The sequence below is a fragment of the Notothenia rossii genome (assembly GCF_949606895.1).
Source record: "Notothenia rossii genome assembly, chromosome: 7".
NCBI lineage: Eukaryota > Metazoa > Chordata > Actinopteri > Perciformes > Nototheniidae > Notothenia > Notothenia rossii.
The window spans coordinates 12,553,481-12,572,013 of record NC_136905.1 but is presented as its reverse complement, the minus strand read 5'-3'; the positions used below and the strand labels follow the sequence as shown (position 1 = coordinate 12,572,013).

Here is an 18,533-nt window from a genome sequence, read left to right as displayed (position 1 = left end):
CAAAACTCGAAAAGCCCTTGTTCCATTGATATATATTTTTTTTGTTTAATCTTTATTTTAATTTAATGCTCGATGTTGAGCCAGACAATTAGCCACCTTTTTATTACTATAAAACCTATCATGTATAATGAGCTTATTGATGTCTTTTATACATAAATATGTGTCCCCTGTGTGTCAGGGAACCCAAAAAGTGTCAGAAAACAAAACCCTCTCTCTTCTCCTCCGTACCCAAATCTCTAAAAACTGGGGTAGCCTACAACGGAGCTGATCCAGATTTGCGTCCGATATGACGTAGGCTAGGCCTAATATCGGAAATGTGGACCCACGGCACGGCAGAAACGTTGCCATCAGAAACAATGCCCGACTGTTTTGGACGTAATATGGTCTTTGTTTACATTAGCAAGCATCGCTAACACTCAGAGCTAACCTGTACTGAAGAGAGTGGGTGTTTCTCAATAGAGAACCGCAGTGACGCGTCACTTTGAACGCGTCATTGGTTTGGGGGTAATTTTGAGGCTGCACATGGGTAGACTTCACGTCCTTCAAATCCCCACAATGCTTTGCGCACGGACCAATTTCCCCAAATCTGTGGCGGAAAATGTAAGGCGGGGCCTCTCATATGACGCACACCTGCACACTTGTTAGCCTGTTCCACTCTTCATTTTCCGAATGCCAGGAAGGATTCTTGCCTAGCTTCTGAAGGAAGTGACTCGGAAGACAGGTGCTACCAAGCAAGCATCCTCGCGATTGAGAAACGGCCTGTGTGTCAACCACAGACCTTATTTTGAGCTATTTTCCAAAATCCTATGGAGAAATTGCATTGCGTTTTTGACGAAGGAACCGGAAGAGGTTTACTTCCGGGTTTTAGGACGCGTCACTGTGGTTCTCTATGTCGAGTAAAGCTGCTCCAGAGCCACTATTTCAAGCATACTACGTAATCAAGTGCCGCCGAAGGACTGTTCCAATGTCAAGCATATACTTGGAATTCTACCGAGCCCGGCGTACTTCGTAACGAGACATTTCGAGGCTGCACATGTGTAGACTCCGCGGTCTTAAAATCCCCACAATGCTTTACGCACAGACCAATTTCCCCAAATCTGTGGTAGAGAATTTAAGGCGGGGCCTCTCATATGACACACACCTGCACACTTGCTCCTGTTCCACTCTTCGTTTTCCGAATGCCAGGAAGTATTCTTGCCTCGCTTCTGAAGCAAGTGACTCGGAAGACATGTGCTACCAAGCAAGCGTACTCGACATTGAGAAACACCCAGAATGGGTAAAAAAGCAGGAAATAATAAAAGGAACTCACCTTGTGGTAAACCTGCAAGAGAAAAAGCATTTGAGCTCCATACTGTTTCAGAAATAATCCTTGATGTGGTTTGGAACATGATATGGCATTTTCACACGGCAGAATATAGCAGTATCTGCCGGTAGAATTCTGAGCAGGCATGCTCCTACTCCTCTTTTTTCAAGCTAAGGACCGAGAATCTGCAGTTCTCTAACAGGACTGAAATAGAGGGATATGAGGGATGTCTAAAATGCATCATCTGTTTGGAATGTTTAGCAAAACACATCATAGACATGTTTTTATATACATTTTGTATATATCTGAGACCCATAATATAGGCCTAAAAATAGTATAATAGGAGACCTTTAAATATAGTGTTAAACATGTCTCAGATCAGTAAATGGTGATTCATAACACATTATTATTATTATTACAATATTTACATGCATTTTACCTGTACCATTATGTCTGAAGCACTCTTTTATTATACTAGTTATTTTGTATTGTTATGGCCTAAGTGAGGTGTGTTTAATTGTTGGAGCAATAATAAATGTAAAAAGTCCAACATTCCCTTTCAAAATAGAGAATATGTCAGGTAAACTGTTTTTCTGATTGTTGTGTTCATGGGCGTAAGTTTGTTAGAAAAAGTGGTGCGGACAATTTTCCAGATTTAACATCAGCATAGCAGAAGACAAAATATGTCCCTCTACTGGGTGTTGAACCTCGAGCACCTGCATGAAAAATGTAATACATTTTTTTGTAAATGGGGACAAAGATTTCTAATTGCTTCTTTTAGAAAGAAACATAGGACTTTGAATTCATTTCCTTTATCATCTTTGTGAGTTTTCATGTTTTGACAGATTTTGTGTCCTTAAGCCTAATACAGTCATTTCAAATCAATCCAGTCTGCCCATACATTTCTCAGAAGTTAAGGCAGGCAGTCCATATCCTGATCACAGACGTGGGTTTGAGTCCCCAACTATAGAACATTTTGGGCTGCATATTAAAAATAAATCGGTGTCCAGTGTCCCCAGCGCAAATTACGCCTATGGTTGTGTTGACTTTTCATTGTGATTTTGGTTTCATGTTACTGTATGTATTTGTAAGCAGCTGTGACTGAAAGACCATCTATTTTTATTTGCATTTTTTATTTTTAAATAAAGGACGGGTTGAAAAAAAATCTGCGTAAAGTGTACATGTTTTGTTTTGTAATAATCGCCATGAGTGGAATACATTAATGAATACTTAAATAAAGTACAGTACTCGAGTATATGTAGGCTATTTAGTTACTTTCCACCACTGACAGTGTGCAGAAACGGTTTTGTTAACAGCTGCTGCGCTAGAGTCAGCTCGGGTCACCCAGCGGCAGCAGCAGCAGTGGCCTCCATTTTACCTCCGACACCGAGCCGTACCTCACGTGTCCTGGGCTTCTCTCTCACATGACCCGAGTGTTTGTTCCCGTGATCAGCACTTCCATCTCCATCTGTGACACCGAATATCACTTTTTATTCTAACCCTGATGGATATGCTTGAACAGAGTCTGGACAGCGCAAGGTAACCGAGAGTCGGCCAAAATGGCTAACTGGGACAAGCTAGCTACAACATGCTATTTCGGATAGCTAGTTTACGACGCTTACCAAGGCCTGAACTAAAAAGAAAACTGTTGTCAAATTCAATAAAATCTGAGAAAGGCGGTTAAGTTAGAAAGAGAAGTGAAAAACCTTGCCATCTGCATAGCTGACAAGTTGTATCATAAAGACCAATGTAAAAAAAAAAGATCATGGTTAACTTAGCATACAACGGTGCAATAGCTATGTTAGCTTAAGCTAAGTATTTAAACATAAACAAATGAGCAACTGTAGGTCAACTGAAGACAGTAGAAATGTTGTTTTTTTCTACATTGTGATTTTGCTGTTGGTTGTTTGGCGTCTTGCACAAGTTTGCCATCAGCTAAGGCAAAGTTGAGGGTCAGTAATTATATTTATATATTTTTGCAGGATAAACACATCGTTAGCTTGTCACGTTAAAACTCAGTGTTTTTGTTTATGTGGTTTGCAGCCAAGAAAAACAAGAAGAAGAGGTTGTCCAGACTTCTGAAGGTAAGAACCTATTTACTAAGCTATCATTCACAACATCTGGCACCTGCTGGGCTGTGAGACGTAATAATGGATTGTTTTTAACTTGTTTTATCTGATTACAATAAAGGTGTGTAGCATGCATGTAAGTTGCAGCATGCTTTGGTATATGTATTGTTTTGTGCAGTTTATCTCAAGGTTTGTTAGCTGTCTTTATTCGTTTTCCTCCTCTTCTGTTCTAACTGTCTTTTTCTGTCCTCTTTCACCCTTGAGACGGAACAGGAGAAGAGCACACAGCTGTTACTATAGCCAGCGTTCAGCAGGCTGCAGCATTTGGTGACCACAACATACAATATCAGTTCCGCACAGAGGGTGGACAGGTAAGCAAATAATGGAGGCTATTATGTCAGTGATTGTGATTGTTTTTTCCCTCCTCCCATTGTCAGAAAGACCGAGATAGTCCGTCTTCTCCAGTAGGACCCACATGAGGGTGTTGCACTTTTTATTTGTACATGTGATGTTTCGGTGTTGTTGTTTTTTGTTTTGTTTCTTTCTGTTAACTGGCAAGTGGGAACTAAGTATTTTTTTGTTGTTATGTTGTAAGTTTTTCATGTTTCTCTTATTATCCTATGATACTGTGTGAATAACAAAATATGAAGGACAGACCATCTATTTCCATTTATAGGGCAGGTAACATTTAAGGGGCAGGTAACATAAGATTAGTTTCTTCTCCCTGGTCCTTTTCGGTCAATGGTGTGTTAATAGAGACATGTTTTGTAAACAATTATTATACATTAAGTTGTGCATACCATGAACGGAACAAATACAAATGAAATGAATGCAGTAGTGGAACGTAGGAGTGGCAAATTGCAATACTGCAATGTAAACATATTCTGTTACAAGTAAAAGTCCTGAAAGATAAGGTTCAAAAGTCTAGGCAATCAAAATAAGTACCAAAAGTAAAAATATTACTTGTGGAGAATAGCCCATTTGGGAATTATGAATGTTATATGACTGGAGTATTATTAGTGATGCAATAATGTGTTAAGAGGGTTAGGCGATATGGAGAAAAGCAATATAAAAATATGTTTTTACCAAATACCTCAATCAATATTGTGACCATATTCAACAGTACACTTTTTGTGCATCTACTAAATGTTAACGGCATTTTTGGAAAGATAATCATCATTAATGTGGACTGGGCATAATGACTAAGTGGGTAAAGGCAAATGATAGAACAGTACACCGACTTAACTGGAATGCAGAGTTTTAATCACAGGAAAAGACAACACTCAAGCCCTATTATGTATTTTGATTTCCAAAAGATGATATTAAGTCTCATTATGAATAACACACGGGAGGCGTGTGGCGCAGTGGATGGAGCCTTAGTGTTGAGATCAGGGGTTCACAGGTTCAAACCCCACTGTAGTCAGCATGTCGTTGTGTCCCTGAGACACTTCACCCCAAAGTGCTCCTGTGGGGATTGCCCACAGTATTGAGTATGTAAGTCGCTTTGGATTAAAGCGTCTAACAAGTGACATGTAATGTAATAACAATCACTGATGTTGCAACTGGTAATATTAACCTAATACTAACTACTTTATAAACTGCAGGGTAGCTTTACCTATAAAAAACATATGCAAATGTATATGTTGATTTATATTTTGGGTTAATAATATAAATACGTCTAATAACTAGTAAGTAATGTTTAGTAGAATTACACGTAAATTGAAAGTATACATGTAAGTAATTAAGTACCTCAACATTATTCCCCCCACTTTTTGATATTTAGATGTGTCACAATAAGTGTTGTGTTGTTAGCGTAGCCGCCTCACTGTGAGAAAAACCTGGGTTTCTCTCACGAGTAGTCTTTCCTTTGTAAGGTTGCATGTTCTTGTTATGTGATCGTGTGTCCCTTTTGGAAACACAAGTCAGGATAACAGGCTCTAAATGGCTTGAACTAATGAATGTGTGGTTTTCTTCCCTAGTCCCATGATTGACCGGTGACCTTTGTCAAGAGCGTCTCCTTTTCGTCCACTAATGTGGCACGCATCGCAGCAGTGCTCTCGGATTGACTGTGGCATAGTTAAAAGAGCGGATAAATACGTCCGGAAAAACCAAATGTGTGATTTCCAAGTTGGTTTATCGTGATGATTAACACTGGAGGGAATAAAGTCAGCGATCCATGTGGCTCATTTTTCGTAAACAAGGCTAGTGTGAGAGATCATGTGATTCCAGTCTGGTCAGAGATTGGCATGGGGCCGCTGTCACATGTCAGTCAGGAGGAGAGTCACATGATGTAAGGATTCAAATACGGATTCCTGGGACAAACAAGCTCATTTTCTGACTTGTTTTCAAAATTGAATCAGGCACATTCTGATGCATAAGCAAATTGAGAGGGAAAGCAATATGCTTATGTTTCAGAATGTGCCTGAAGTAAGATCAATGCACAGCTGCGATTTGGACCACTGTGTCTAATACTAGGCTCCGGGGAACTGTAGCATTAGATATGCTAAACAAATCTACAAATCAGGTGAGGTATTGATTCAGGCACAGTACGCGTGTCAAAGGGAGGGTGGGAAATGGACTTTGTATAGTTAGTCCTTCTCTAATTTTCAAGTCTGACACGTGTTTCTCTCTCTACTCTTGCAGGTGACGTACCGCGTTGTTCAGGTGACTGACCAGCACCTCGATGGGAGAGATGATGGGGGGGGAGCAGTGAGTGTCGTCTCCACAGCCGCCTTTGCTGGGTCTCCCCAGGCTGTGGCTCAGGTACAAAAATCTTTGTTCTCTTTTCTTTCTTTTTTATCGAAGAAAACCCGCTGGTAATACGGACTATTTTTAAAGATGAACTGCATGCTTTGAAGTAATTCCATAGTCCTTAGAGATAAGGCTGGTAATAATTCAGCTTTTAGTATTCCAACAGTCTGCCTAAGGAAATGAAAACCAACAATGAATTCATCCTGCTAACAAACATTGTCTCTGTACAAGTATCCTGATGTTGTCAATTCTAACAAACCTCATTTGTACAAACACTATTGACAACGGGTGAAAGAGACAAACCACTGTACTGGTTGACATAATCCTTGGTTTAGATTTAAGCCACTGGTGTAGGTAATTCCTCTGTGCACAGAAAGCTAGAAAAGCAGTATAAAGAGTGAAGCATGGCTGAGCAGGACATTTCCCCAACACAGAGCTTTGCACAGAGATAAGAAAAGACACCTAAGAATTGTTTCAGAAGAAGGCAATGTTCAAAGCTACGTTTGGAACATGTTTTTGATCAGAAACAGAACACTTTCCTTGCAAGAACAGATTTGTTTTTTGTTTTTATTTGCCGTACACTGATGGCTCTGCCCACCTTGCTGTTATCTCTGCTAACAAGATCACGGTTCCTCCTTTTTCTCCCCTCATTCCAGCTGTCTAACTGCTTTGTGTCTTGCATGGGGGGTCTAGACGTGACACCGTTATCGAGCCTGACAGAGACTGAGATGTGTGTTCACCTGCTGTGACTGCTCCTTTGCTACTTGTTCAAGCCTCTCCTCTGTTTGTCTCCTATCTGTCACAGGCTGTGATCCAAAACCCTTTCAGTAATGGAGGAAGCCCGGCAGGAGAGGCCGTGGGAGGGGAGACGCGCTTCGCTTACTTCCCCGCAACTGCGGTGAGCGACGGGACCGTGTCTGTGCAGGCCGCCGCAGACCCCACACTCACACAGGCGGGGGGGGGTGAGTCAGCTCTCACACATAATTCAGGCCGAAGCTTAGAACAGTGTCACGGAAAAGGAGAGAACAAGAGCCATTTTTTTTTCTTGTAGTCGTAAATGAACCAACAACCCCCACAGCTCTGGTTCATGAGAGGAAAAAAACACCCTAAAAAGATTTAAATATTTTTTATTTTTGTTGAATACTTCTATGATGTGTGGTACAGGTAGATAATACCTTTGACAGTGCCTCAGCTTTTTTTATTTTATGATTATTGAAGTGTATTAACATTCTGTTCACACAATGAAAGATGTTCTCTCACACACCCAGCTACAGTTTTTGCTCAGTTTAAAAATATAAATTCCTTGCCCAGTTACAAAGCAGAAACGTTACTTCCATGGAAAAATTATGCTTCCTATAATAGTTTGCAAATGACAGATATTATCGGAGGCTGAAACGAGGTTAGTTACTCATTACATTACATGTCACTTGTTAGACACCCTGAGGTCACTTGTTAGACACTTTTATCCAAAGCGACTAACATACTCAATACTGTGGGAAATCCCCACTAGGGCTGCAGCAAAGGACTCATTTGATAATCGATGAATCTATCGATGAATGAAACGATTAATCGACTATTCGGACTATTTTGCCTCGCACAATTTCTCAAACGCTCTTATTTCAACTTTTAGATTTAGCTTGAGGTTGTTTTAGGCATGTGGAAACTAACAATAAAGATGAATACTTTATTCAAAAATACATGTATTATTAAATTAACTAAACACATTTTGAACAAGATTAACATTGCTTTTTATTTCAATTCAAAAGATACAACAGTTTTTTAACAAATCGTATTAAATAATGTGATAAAAGAACTTTAAACAGCTTTAACAAAATAAATAACTCGGTTACCTCTAATCATTAACACATGTTTGTATAATTGAGTTAACTCCGTGTGTTGCTGCTAGCATACATAACACCTGGGGAAGTTACTCGTGGATGGGGCTACAGAGCGACAGTCAAACGGTGCATTCCTCCGTCTGGATGTGGAGCACTTTTGCTAAATGTTTAGACAGATTGCTTGTGTTACCGCCCTTACATGCTAAACTGTTCTTGCACTTTTGGCAACGATATTTACTGTGTGCTTCATGTCACATGTCCACACACACCACTGCTCTTCCTCTTTAATGCTGCGTGTCTTCATCTGGCTTTACTAAGAAACGGGTTGTATCCGCATAGTTTCTCTTACGTATAGCCCTTTGGTTTACACGAGGCCGTAACAAAACGATAGAAACGGACACCGCAAACGATAACGGGTCCCAAGGTGGATAGATCTGCAAACGGAACGCTCTGGGGGGTCAAACGGCTCCGTGTCATCGCCTCTATACAATCATTTTCTGATAACGATGAAATAGCCCCGCCTCCCTCTCCCCACGCCTCCCTCTCCCCACGTCTCCTGCTGCTGCTGGGCTGTCAGAAGAGGGGGAGGGAAAGAGAGGCACCGTTTATTATTCTTATATTATTATACACCGAGAACAGAGTCGTTATCAATTTGTTTTAAAGCTCAATAAATAACAAAGAACCTCTGACCGGCACCTTTCTAATTTTGTACGGAAGATTTAAACTTTAACGGACATGTTGACCGGCTACATTTTTTTTTAACGGAAACTCTGTCGCACGGTCCCCTCGTTCCTTGGAAGAGGCGGAGAGGTGGGTGTTTTTCATCTGCTGGTGGACTACCTGAGAGATACAGCAGGAGAACACGCCGTCCACCGCGGAGAATAAACAGAAGGGCAACCATGGCAACCATGCTCTGGGGTCTTCTTCGCTGCTTTTGGTGTATTTTGTGGCGGCAGCAGCGCCACTTACAGGCCTGGCATATATACTACAGCGTTTCCAGCGGTCTCGTGTGAACGGACACGTTAATGAATCGAATGCGTGGGAACGGAATACTTTTTTGAAAACGCATACGGTGCGTAAACGCAAACGTTCCCGTGTAAATGGGGTCTCAGTGTCCTTGCGTTTTCATGGTGGCCCTGACGCGGCTGGTGGACTGTGAGTGAGGGTGGTCAGTAGATGGTGGAACTGTAGAGCAGGATGCAGCCCCCTGGCTCTGTCAGCCAACATCTGCTTGTTCTGGCAAACTATTGCCCAGACAGTGTTTATGGGAGGAATGGGAAATTAATCACCTTTTGTTTCTGCTGGTGTCTCTGCTCTATGCCGCACTGTTGGCCCAGACTAGAGGTCTGCATAGGCATGAAACGGACTCATAAACGAGGCCTGTACCTGCATCTTCACACCCAATTCAACCCAGTCTTATCTTATGTTGTTTTTCCAGCTATTCCTTTTTATAAGAAAAATGTTAGCTTGTAAAAAAACATGCTTGTTTTGTCCCAACAACAGAAGCCGTAGATGTTCAATTTACTGTCACATATCACAAAAACCATGTCATTGTGGTATCGGGGGCGCCTGTATGCGCATTCAAACGTCCACCCATCCTATTCTAGAGAACGAGACACCTCAGTATTGTTTTGAGGGAATTTCTTCAAATTTGGCACAAACTTCCACTTTGGACTAAAGAATGAAATGATTCGATTTTGAGGGTCAAAGGAAAAGCTCACTGTGTCCTGAGAAAGATGTGATGATTTTGAGAATGTTCATACATTAGGACACAGTTCAGAGTCACGGGTCAGAGTCCCCGTCATTGTTTTTCTTCTGAGAAAGAGCCTTCTTTGAATCTTTGATTTCTTGATGAGCTCCTCTTTACCAAGTATCTTATGCATTTCACCCTTCACTGACACTAAGGCACTTTTAGGGCAAATGCAGCACTTCCACGCTCCACGTCTGTTTCTAGCCAAGTGCGCATTTAACTCTGTTGCAATTGCATCACAAGAAGCACTTTTAGAAATCTCTGACGCCCTTAAAGCCATTTAGCTGTGTGAATAGGCACAACTCAATTAGGGCTTTTATGACACACTCAAAATGCAGAGGCACAAAACCAAAAGGAATTCACTGCTTTTTATTTATTTATTTCTGTGTTTTGAGTGGTTGCCTTGTGATGCCACAAACAGGGAAGAAGACCATGAGGTTGATTTGCTGTGGGTGACGGCTGAAGCCAGGGCCTTGCAGGAGGAAGAGGGCAGCTGTTTGACTTTTCTGTGAGCCCGAGGCATAACATACTGTAGGGTGAAGGTGGAGACTGGTTTACAAGCCTCCATCTCCTATGAGCTGAGGGATAGTGCAGGAAGTTCTGGAAGTAAACCACAATCTGGCAGGACTTGATTCAGGGGTGGAGTGCTCGACATTTCTACAGAGCGTCGTAGTGTAGGCCTTTCGCAACCACCATCATTTTTCACCCTAAAAAAACCCCCCGAAATTTCTAAAAGGATAAATTCTGTTAAAACTCACTGATTCCATTTCATTATGAATCCAAACATCTGATATTGAAGACCAAAGCTGAAAGAAAAAATGCAAACGAGCTGCTATCCTATTTCGTTTTTGGGAAAAGGAATAAACTACAGGCTGAACCCTAAATGCTGTTGGGATTATATCTTTAAGTGTTCATTAGTATTCAAAATGTGCCTAAGAAATGCAAGCCCTGTTATTTGGTTTACTGGGGATGGTTTTGTTTGATGGGATATTCATTTTTTGTGAATGTCTTTGGGGACTGGGAATATGATGGTTTCACTACGTGATAATTGTACATGAGAGGGTTTCAAGCAGAGTTGTTTATTTCTTGTAAGTGTTGTTTTGTATTTGTCCACAAGGATTTGGGCTGTGATGATTTCATTTCTGTTATTTGTTGTGAGATATTTCATTGCAGCCACAATATTGATTCTTTTATGCCCCTTTGTCTTTTTTTGTTCTCACTGCTAACCGATGCCTGCCATGTCTCCACAGGTCAGTTTTATGTGATGATGACCCCCCCTGATGTCATTCAGACAGGGACGCAACGAACCATCGCCCCCCGCACACAGTCCTACCCTGCGTGAGTATCAGCTCTATTAGTAGCTGACTGGGAACATGAGACAGCATTGATATAGCAGTTAGATATCCTGCTGTTTCTTTAAAAAAAAAACTCACTGCTGGTCAGCTGTTTTAAAAAGAGAATTCATATGTTCCATTCAAAAGGGGCCATTTGTGACTTGCTTGAGAAGTGGTTGGAGTTTAACAGAAGACAAATAGCTTTTTAATGTTTCTTCCACGGGGCTTTTCACAGCTATTAATGATATTTAATTTCAGTTATGACATGTTGTCATGGTTTCAAAGCATTTATTGGAAGAATACCAAGCGTTTGACTTTGTGAACGGCTTGAACAAATTCACATAAACTCTACACAGACTTTAACACATGAGTTGAAAAGAAAAAGCATGCTGAATTCACATAAATGCTAATGCAGGCCTGGGAAGTGGAGGGAGTTAAACTGCTGGGAACTGTGCAGAGGTGTACGAAGAGAGAAAGAGCACCAACACTGGTTTATATGGACTGCCTATTGGTTTAAAATCGATCAGATCCATCAATGATTGGATGTTATAAAGACATGTGACCACAAAACAACGTGCACAACTATTTGATCAACCCCAAGGCTAACTTTAGGCAACATGAAATGCTACTGTAGTTGTTGTATTAGTGAGTCTATCATCTCTCCTGAGTTTGATGTGAACGTTGATTTTGGCTTTTCACAAATCTCTTTATGATGTCTATTCCTAAAAATCTCCACATGCATTATTATAATCATGCATCAGAAGGGATCCATCTCAGACTATCTCCAACTGTTAGCCGCACGCTGCTGATTGCTGTTATTAAGATAATCAGCAGGCTCACGTGGGCAACAACAAACCCAGTTCTCACTTTAATTGCATGACACCCGCCTTGTTCTTGCCTTATACCGATATTTACTGAAGCTTAATTTTCAGATCATTGTCACATGTGGTACAGTTATGAGGATTGCAACTTTCTCTTGCCAAAGCACAGCAATTTGCCACTTTGGTCACCCGAAATGAACACAAGACCCATTGTTGAATTGAGTTGTCACTAGGGCTGCTCGATTATGGCAAAAATCATAATCACGATTATTTGGGTCAATAATTGTAATTGTGATTAGAAAAAAAATGTGAACAGTATGTTTTTAACAGTTGATTACCCTGAACTTTAAGTATAATTCAACTTATTTTTTTTATTTTTTATTATTATATAAAAAAAAAAAAAGTAATAATAAAAAAAAAAAATCGTTTTATTTTGATTACGTTGTTTTCGTAATCGTTGCAAGCCATAATCGTAATCGCGATTAAAATACGATTAATTGAGCAGCCCTAGTTAGCACTGATCTTAGTCAATGATCCTCCATTTCTCACCAGGCTTATATTAACCGTTAACATGTGAAACTGCATTATAGTTATTAAGCTATAGCACCTATAGGGAGTTGCTAGCAGTTGGCTTAGGAGACAGACACCAGACTATTACTTTCTCTGCCTATTATCTATCGTTTGGTATTTTGAGTGAAACAATATGGTTCGACATCATGGGTGATGACTGCTTCTGTGATTTCCATGCACATTAAGATTCCTCAAAGATTTAGGCTCCTTTGTTGTGGGCTGCGTTAAATAGAGTTGGAAATCCGCCTTAAATTTGGCAGCAGCTCTCCGGCGTTTGATGTTGTTTGATATTCACAGCGTACAACAGACTGCTTTCCAGTCACGAGTAAAGAACAAGCTTTGTTGCGGCGCACGTCTGCATTGCCATGTGTTGAAATACAAAGTGAACTATTTATTTCATCTCTCCCAATGTCTATCTGCAATATGTTTGTTTCTATTTATTCCCTCTCACATGAATAATTTATGACTTCTCTTTTTTGACACAAGCCTGAAGAGTTATATTTAGGTGTAAACTAATGAACAGTGACATGTGAGTAAAATGAATGAACATTTCCAACCCTATCTGCCGCAGAGATGAAAACGAGCTGCTGCAGCAGGAAGGTTTAAACTGGTGAGGACAGTTCAACATTTCTCTCTCTTGTTTTTTTTTTATACAGCAAATGATCCAATCAAATTAGATCACAAGAAGAGAGAAGAAGCACACAGACTTCTCCCCCCCCCCCCTCCTCTCCCTTCCCTCAAGTCCCCGGTGACTCTTCCGGTGCGAGACACAGATTTAACACATCTTCTTTGCCGACCCTGATCCATTGTTGTTAGTTGTGCTCGGGGCAAATGTGTGTCTCCATTAGGACTTCAAAAATGAGGTCGTTGCTCTTTATCTGGAAACAAACGGTACTTTTATTTTAGTATCATTTTCAAAGTGTTGTAGTTGTTCTGTAGCCTAGTTTTCAATAAGTTCGACACAGAATTAGAGTAATTTTTTCCTATGTGCTCATAAAAGCTGCATTATTTGTTGATGTGACAGGAAAACAATAGAAGCCACTTGATGTCGATCTCACCTCGTCTCTTTCTACATAACTCTTTGTAAAGAAGCAGTTTATGGTCACAAAGGCTCATCTTTTTCAATATCATCCATTTAGAGAATGTAAAGCACAAGCTGTAGTCACCTGCACCTCGACGTAAGCTTAACTGGGCCCTGGCTCGATGTAATAATATAGGGGAGGGCAGAAGGAGTGCCAATTGCATTTCTTTATCGAGGATCAATATAAATCTACACAAATGAACTCCCGGTCTACCTGCTGGCTTCAAATGATATGGATCGAGCCCCTCAGCCGCGGCTTGTGTATTGCTCATTTTCCATGATTCCTCTCGCAACAGTCATTCTCAGGAGCACTCGGACGAGGTGTGCGTTTCTCTGAGCCTGTACATTTAGTTATTCACACAGTCCTTCACACTGTGCTTAAGAGTACTGTTGGACTGACTCCATTATACAGCTGAAATCCCATTAAGATGCGTTGAGATACAAGAGAGACTGCAGTTTGGCTGACTATCTCAAACAGAGATATCAGCCGAGGAGACGTGTTGATGGGTCACAAATTCCCTGCTGTAGAATAAACACCTGTCATATAGGGACATACAGGGAACATGCATTTATAAGACTTGGAACAAATGTTCTCTCTCTCGCTCTTTTATGTTTTTTTATTTTGAATGCAATTGAAGTATTAATTGACCTGTGATTATGTTACTGTGTGTGCTGTGGTGGTGGTCCCTGTCACGTCTCAGGGACTTGATTAACTGAATGCCTCAGGAAGGACACAGACAAGAGACATTGGTGTCATTAGCCGTGAGCCCAGACTTCCAATAGACAGCATCTCTTTTTTTTACAATGTTGTAATTTCCCAGCATAATAAAGCAGAAAGCTCCCTCGGGGCCACACCTAGGAAAAGGACAGCCAACAACAATAAGAAGGCTGTCTGGGTCTCAGTTTTGCGGTCAGGCCATCGGCAGCATATGGGTGACATTTTCTGCTTCATATGGCTGCGCATCTTTTAGCCTTTCTACAAAAGGCAATACTCAACTTCAGAATCTCCAGCTTCTTTTAAATAGCACACATTTAGTGACAAGGGCTGTGATTACAAAAGGCTGGAATTGAAAGATAACAGTGAATAATAGTTTTCAATAGGCAAGGGATTAAGTGATTTTTGGGGATTGCATTGGATTTGTTCCTGATTGTAGGGTAGCCAGAGATGGAAGATATTGTAGTGTGTGTGTGTGTGTGTGTGTGTGAAAAGTGTTTTATTTCCTTTCTGTCTGCAGGAAAATGGATGGACCGCGAACACCCAGAGATGAAAGGAGAAGAGCGCAACATAATGAAGGTGGGTAATTAGCTTTTGATTGTGGCTTTTCATTTCACCAGACAGTGCAGCACAATGCAGTGTGGTGCTTAAATGGACCCTTCTTTTGTTGAAAGAAAATTACCAAGCCCTGTCAAAATATTCCATTAAGAATAGATGACAACATGTGTTTACGGACCGGCCACTAGAGGGTGCTGTTGAGCTGTCAAAGCCAGGGCGTATTTGGCCCCGATAGTGCCGCTACTCAAATGACAAGATCTAGGAAATTAAAGCCTGGTTCGTTCAAACAAAATCGCCTCTGATCTCTCAAACTTAAATAACTTTGAATCAGGAAATGCTGCTTTCCATTCATATTATATTTAATATGTGTCACCTTTTACTTCACAGTTGAAAGGCGGCGAAGAGACAAGATCAACAACTGGATTGTCACGCTTTCCAAGATCATCCCGGACTGCAACATGGACGGCGCCAAGACTGGAGCAGTAAGCACTGTTCCTTCACTCTTCGCACATGCCAACCTTTTAAATGATTATTTGTGATTTTAATATCTTTTTTTTTTTCACTTGGCATTAAGTCATCTCTGTCCTCACAGAGCAAAGGGGGCATCCTGTCCAAAGCCTGTGACTACATCCGAGACCTGAGGCAAAGCAACCAGCGACTGCAGGAGAGTGTGAAGGAAGTGGACAGGATACAAGTGGACAATGACTTGTGCAGGCAGCAGGTATTAATATCCATCTATGCTCTCGCCTACAAATATTTGCATCAAGCCCAGTTTCCAGGACTTCAATAATGGGAAAAGAAGGTCTATGAATGTCAAAATATTCCTTTGAGGTGTTCGGGTGTAGCAGATAAATAATAATAAGGCCGCCATTGTGGGCTGCATATGTGTCTGTGAAGATTGCCACTGCGTTGAATTGATTAGTTTGCTTTGGACGTGCATTGCAACATCCATTCACTTAAGTCTCAGGAACTTGAAATCCAGCTTGCTTTATATATGCATCCTCATTTCTCCAAAAAAAGCCCCCTGGGACTTCAGCCCTGGAGCTGATCATCACAACCCGACTAAAAGGGATCAAAAGAGTTTGCGCCTATATAATGAGATGTGTTACCTGAAATCAGCGCTTTGAGAGTCTGTGGGAATAGTATTCACAGCGGTTGCGTGAGAGCTAACTGCATGCTAATGCACTCCAAAGTATTGTGAAGTCTGGCAGCTCTGAGGCTGCCACATCTCCCCGTTGAATCACAGGCCTGCGAGGCTCTTGGCAATATATTCGTATTCTGATGCTCAAAGCTCAATATTCTTTCCTCAGTCGCTCAGTAGGGAGGCAGAGAATTGGGAACGCACCCAAGGGAAATGTAGCGAAGATGACATACCTCAAGATTTGATAATCCAGTTGGTGGTGGACAGAGGTGTCTTTGAAAAGGGGAGCTGCACATACCACTCTTTAATCCTGGGGATTGAATAGCCCTGTCTGTACATGACACACAGGCAGCACAGTCAAATGTCTTCAAAAGGAAAAAAAGTTGAGTCTGTAAACTTGCTGCTATATTAAGCTGTCACAGAGATGAACACGTTGATAATGAGACTTTTTGTTTTGCTCTTTGTTCTTAAGATTGAAGAGCTGAAGAATGAGAATGCTTTGCTGCGAGCGCAACTCCAGCAGCACGGCATCGAGATGGTTGGAGAGACGCCACCGCAGTGAAGCAGAGACAAAAAGAACAAGGAGGGGGCACCACCACTCAGACAAACAGTCGACATGATGAAAATAGAAGGCGAGATAATGGAGGAAAAAACAAAAAGGACTTGTGAAGAATCACTTTTTCTAGTGAATGCATCTCTCCCAGGCTGCGAACCCTTCACCGGCCTGTGGTGGCTGTACTAGGCTGTTTCATTCCTATTGAGAGAACCACCCGTTACAACTCTGTAGACATGTGCTCCACTCACCACCACCAGAGTGCTTTTGCTAGCACACGCTATGAGAGACAACCTCTGCTGAACTCCTCCCTTCATTTGTATTTATGTAGCGTCACTCGTGGACTATGCTGTTAGTCATGTACATTTTAATTTAGCTCCCTGTCAGTGTATTTTACCCCAAACTTTTGATTTGGACTTAGTTCATGCTTTTATTCGTTTTTTATTTTTTTTTTTAGTTCCGTATTAATATTTTTTTTTAGCTGCTTTAATTTATTAGTCCGCTTGCTGACAGAAGCCTCGCCGGAGACCAGTTACAGTGAAGCTCGTGCACACAAGAGAAGCAGATTGAATTTTTAAGTCAGAAAACATCAAAGAATGCAAAACATTGTGATTCTACAGGCAGAAGTAATGTAACACACACAGTTTAACTAGACCCAAAGACAAACACAGAGCTGTGCTGGCCTCTGCTTCTGGGCTGACTTATGTAAATAGGACTTATGATTTTTTAATACAGATGTTAAAGAATGTTAGAGCAGATTATCTCTGGGAGAAAACAATCAATAACTCATTATATTCCCGCTGGTCCTTTGTCATAATAATTACCATGAAGTGTGTGCTATCTTGGAGCTTGATTTGAACAAAAAAAAAAAAAAAGTGGTGTACCGGTACTTGAATTGTTGGGCATTTGCTTAACAAGAGAAATGATTAAAAAGTCAACAAAATCCCTTTTTCAATTTCCAACTGTTTAAATGCTATTGAAATACAAATAGAAATGAAGGCGATTAACAAACACAGCACGCTGGATTGTAGACTGGAGTGGGATGCGGTGCAAATTTCAACTTTTGCCAAACTATATATAGAAACTATTTTTTTTTTTTTTTCATCTTTTGTTAAAGTGTGATTTACCGGTGTCTCACTAGGTGTAAGAATAATCCCCACATGTTTCATTTCAAGCTGTTTGGTCTATTTTCGTGTTGCAAGACTTCAAATGCAGCTCCACGCACAAGGGGGGAGACACCCTGGAGAGCAGCACTCAAAGACTCTCTATGGAAAAAGGAGTACACACACATTCTGGGTTGCACTTCTTAGCTGAGCACAACTTGTTCTCCACGAAATGAAGGAAAAGTTTGAAAGAGGGAAACTCGATCTCACATTTTTTTTCCACCCTCTCAGGCGAACAATAAGTAATTGGTTGTAGAAACAGCAAGAGCCAATATTAACATTGTTGATGATTTTGAGAATGAATATACATGATGTCTCTGTTCCGCTTTGGGCCATGTGAGTGAAAGTGGGGGGGGGGAAAAGATATCAAGCTTCAGAGCCACTTATTAGAGCACGATCGCTTCTCCTTGTGTCAACATTTCCGGATCCCACAGAGAAAAACTAACTCTCAGACCGCTGGAGAAATCAGGCCGACTATCACGTTTTAATATCTCAGACTCTGCAAGTTAACAGCTTGTGCTTTGGAAATGCTGTTCTGCTTCTGCTGTTAGATTCAAACCTGATATGAATAGTGCAAGTGTCTGATCTATCAAACGAGGCTCCTAGCTATGGTTGAATGATGGATGTTTTGCGGTATAATTTTTTACACCTCAGTGAGAGCAGAGAATGTGAATGTGAAGACATGAATAATGCTTTGGAAGATGGATGTTCACAAATGAAAGGTCACTTGTGGCTAATTCTTTTTTTGTTTTTTTCATTTCTTTTTGAAATGGCAAAAGAAAGAAAGTGTTTTTCTCTGTAGCAGCCTCACTGTTCTCAGGTTAGATCTTAAGACATTTTTTAAGTAAAATGGTGGAAAATAAAACTTTCACTATCTAATAACATT

At 40.9% G+C, this 18,533-nt stretch overlaps 1 protein-coding gene across 1 annotated transcript; it reads left to right on the top strand.

The window, feature by feature from the left end:
• Nucleotides 1-2,602: 2,602 nt before the first annotated feature.
• usf2l (upstream transcription factor 2, c-fos interacting-like) lies at nucleotides 2,603-18,533 on the top strand. Its single transcript, XM_079694287.1, has 11 exons — nucleotides 2,603-2,842; nucleotides 3,347-3,387; nucleotides 3,637-3,743; nucleotides 6,016-6,135; nucleotides 6,929-7,085; nucleotides 10,962-11,049; nucleotides 13,008-13,046; nucleotides 14,753-14,811; nucleotides 15,178-15,272; nucleotides 15,365-15,511; nucleotides 16,404-18,533. The coding sequence occupies exons 1-11, from the start codon at nucleotides 2,808-2,810 to the stop codon at nucleotides 16,491-16,493; spliced, it is 978 nt and encodes a 325-aa protein (XP_079550413.1). The 5' UTR covers nucleotides 2,603-2,807; the 3' UTR covers nucleotides 16,494-18,533.

Bases quoted from the DNA above. Each gene is read 5' to 3' on its own strand.
- usf2l (XM_079694287.1), top strand. From the start codon at position 2,808: ATGGATATGCTTGAACAGAGTCTGGACAGCGCAAG. The intron at 11,050-13,007 runs GTGAGTATCAGC...TATCTGCCGCAG, and splicing joins CGCACACAGTCCTACCCTGC to AGATGAAAACGAGCTGCTGC. The intron at 13,047-14,752 runs GTGAGGACAGTT...TTCTGTCTGCAG, and splicing joins CAGCAGGAAGGTTTAAACTG to GAAAATGGATGGACCGCGAA.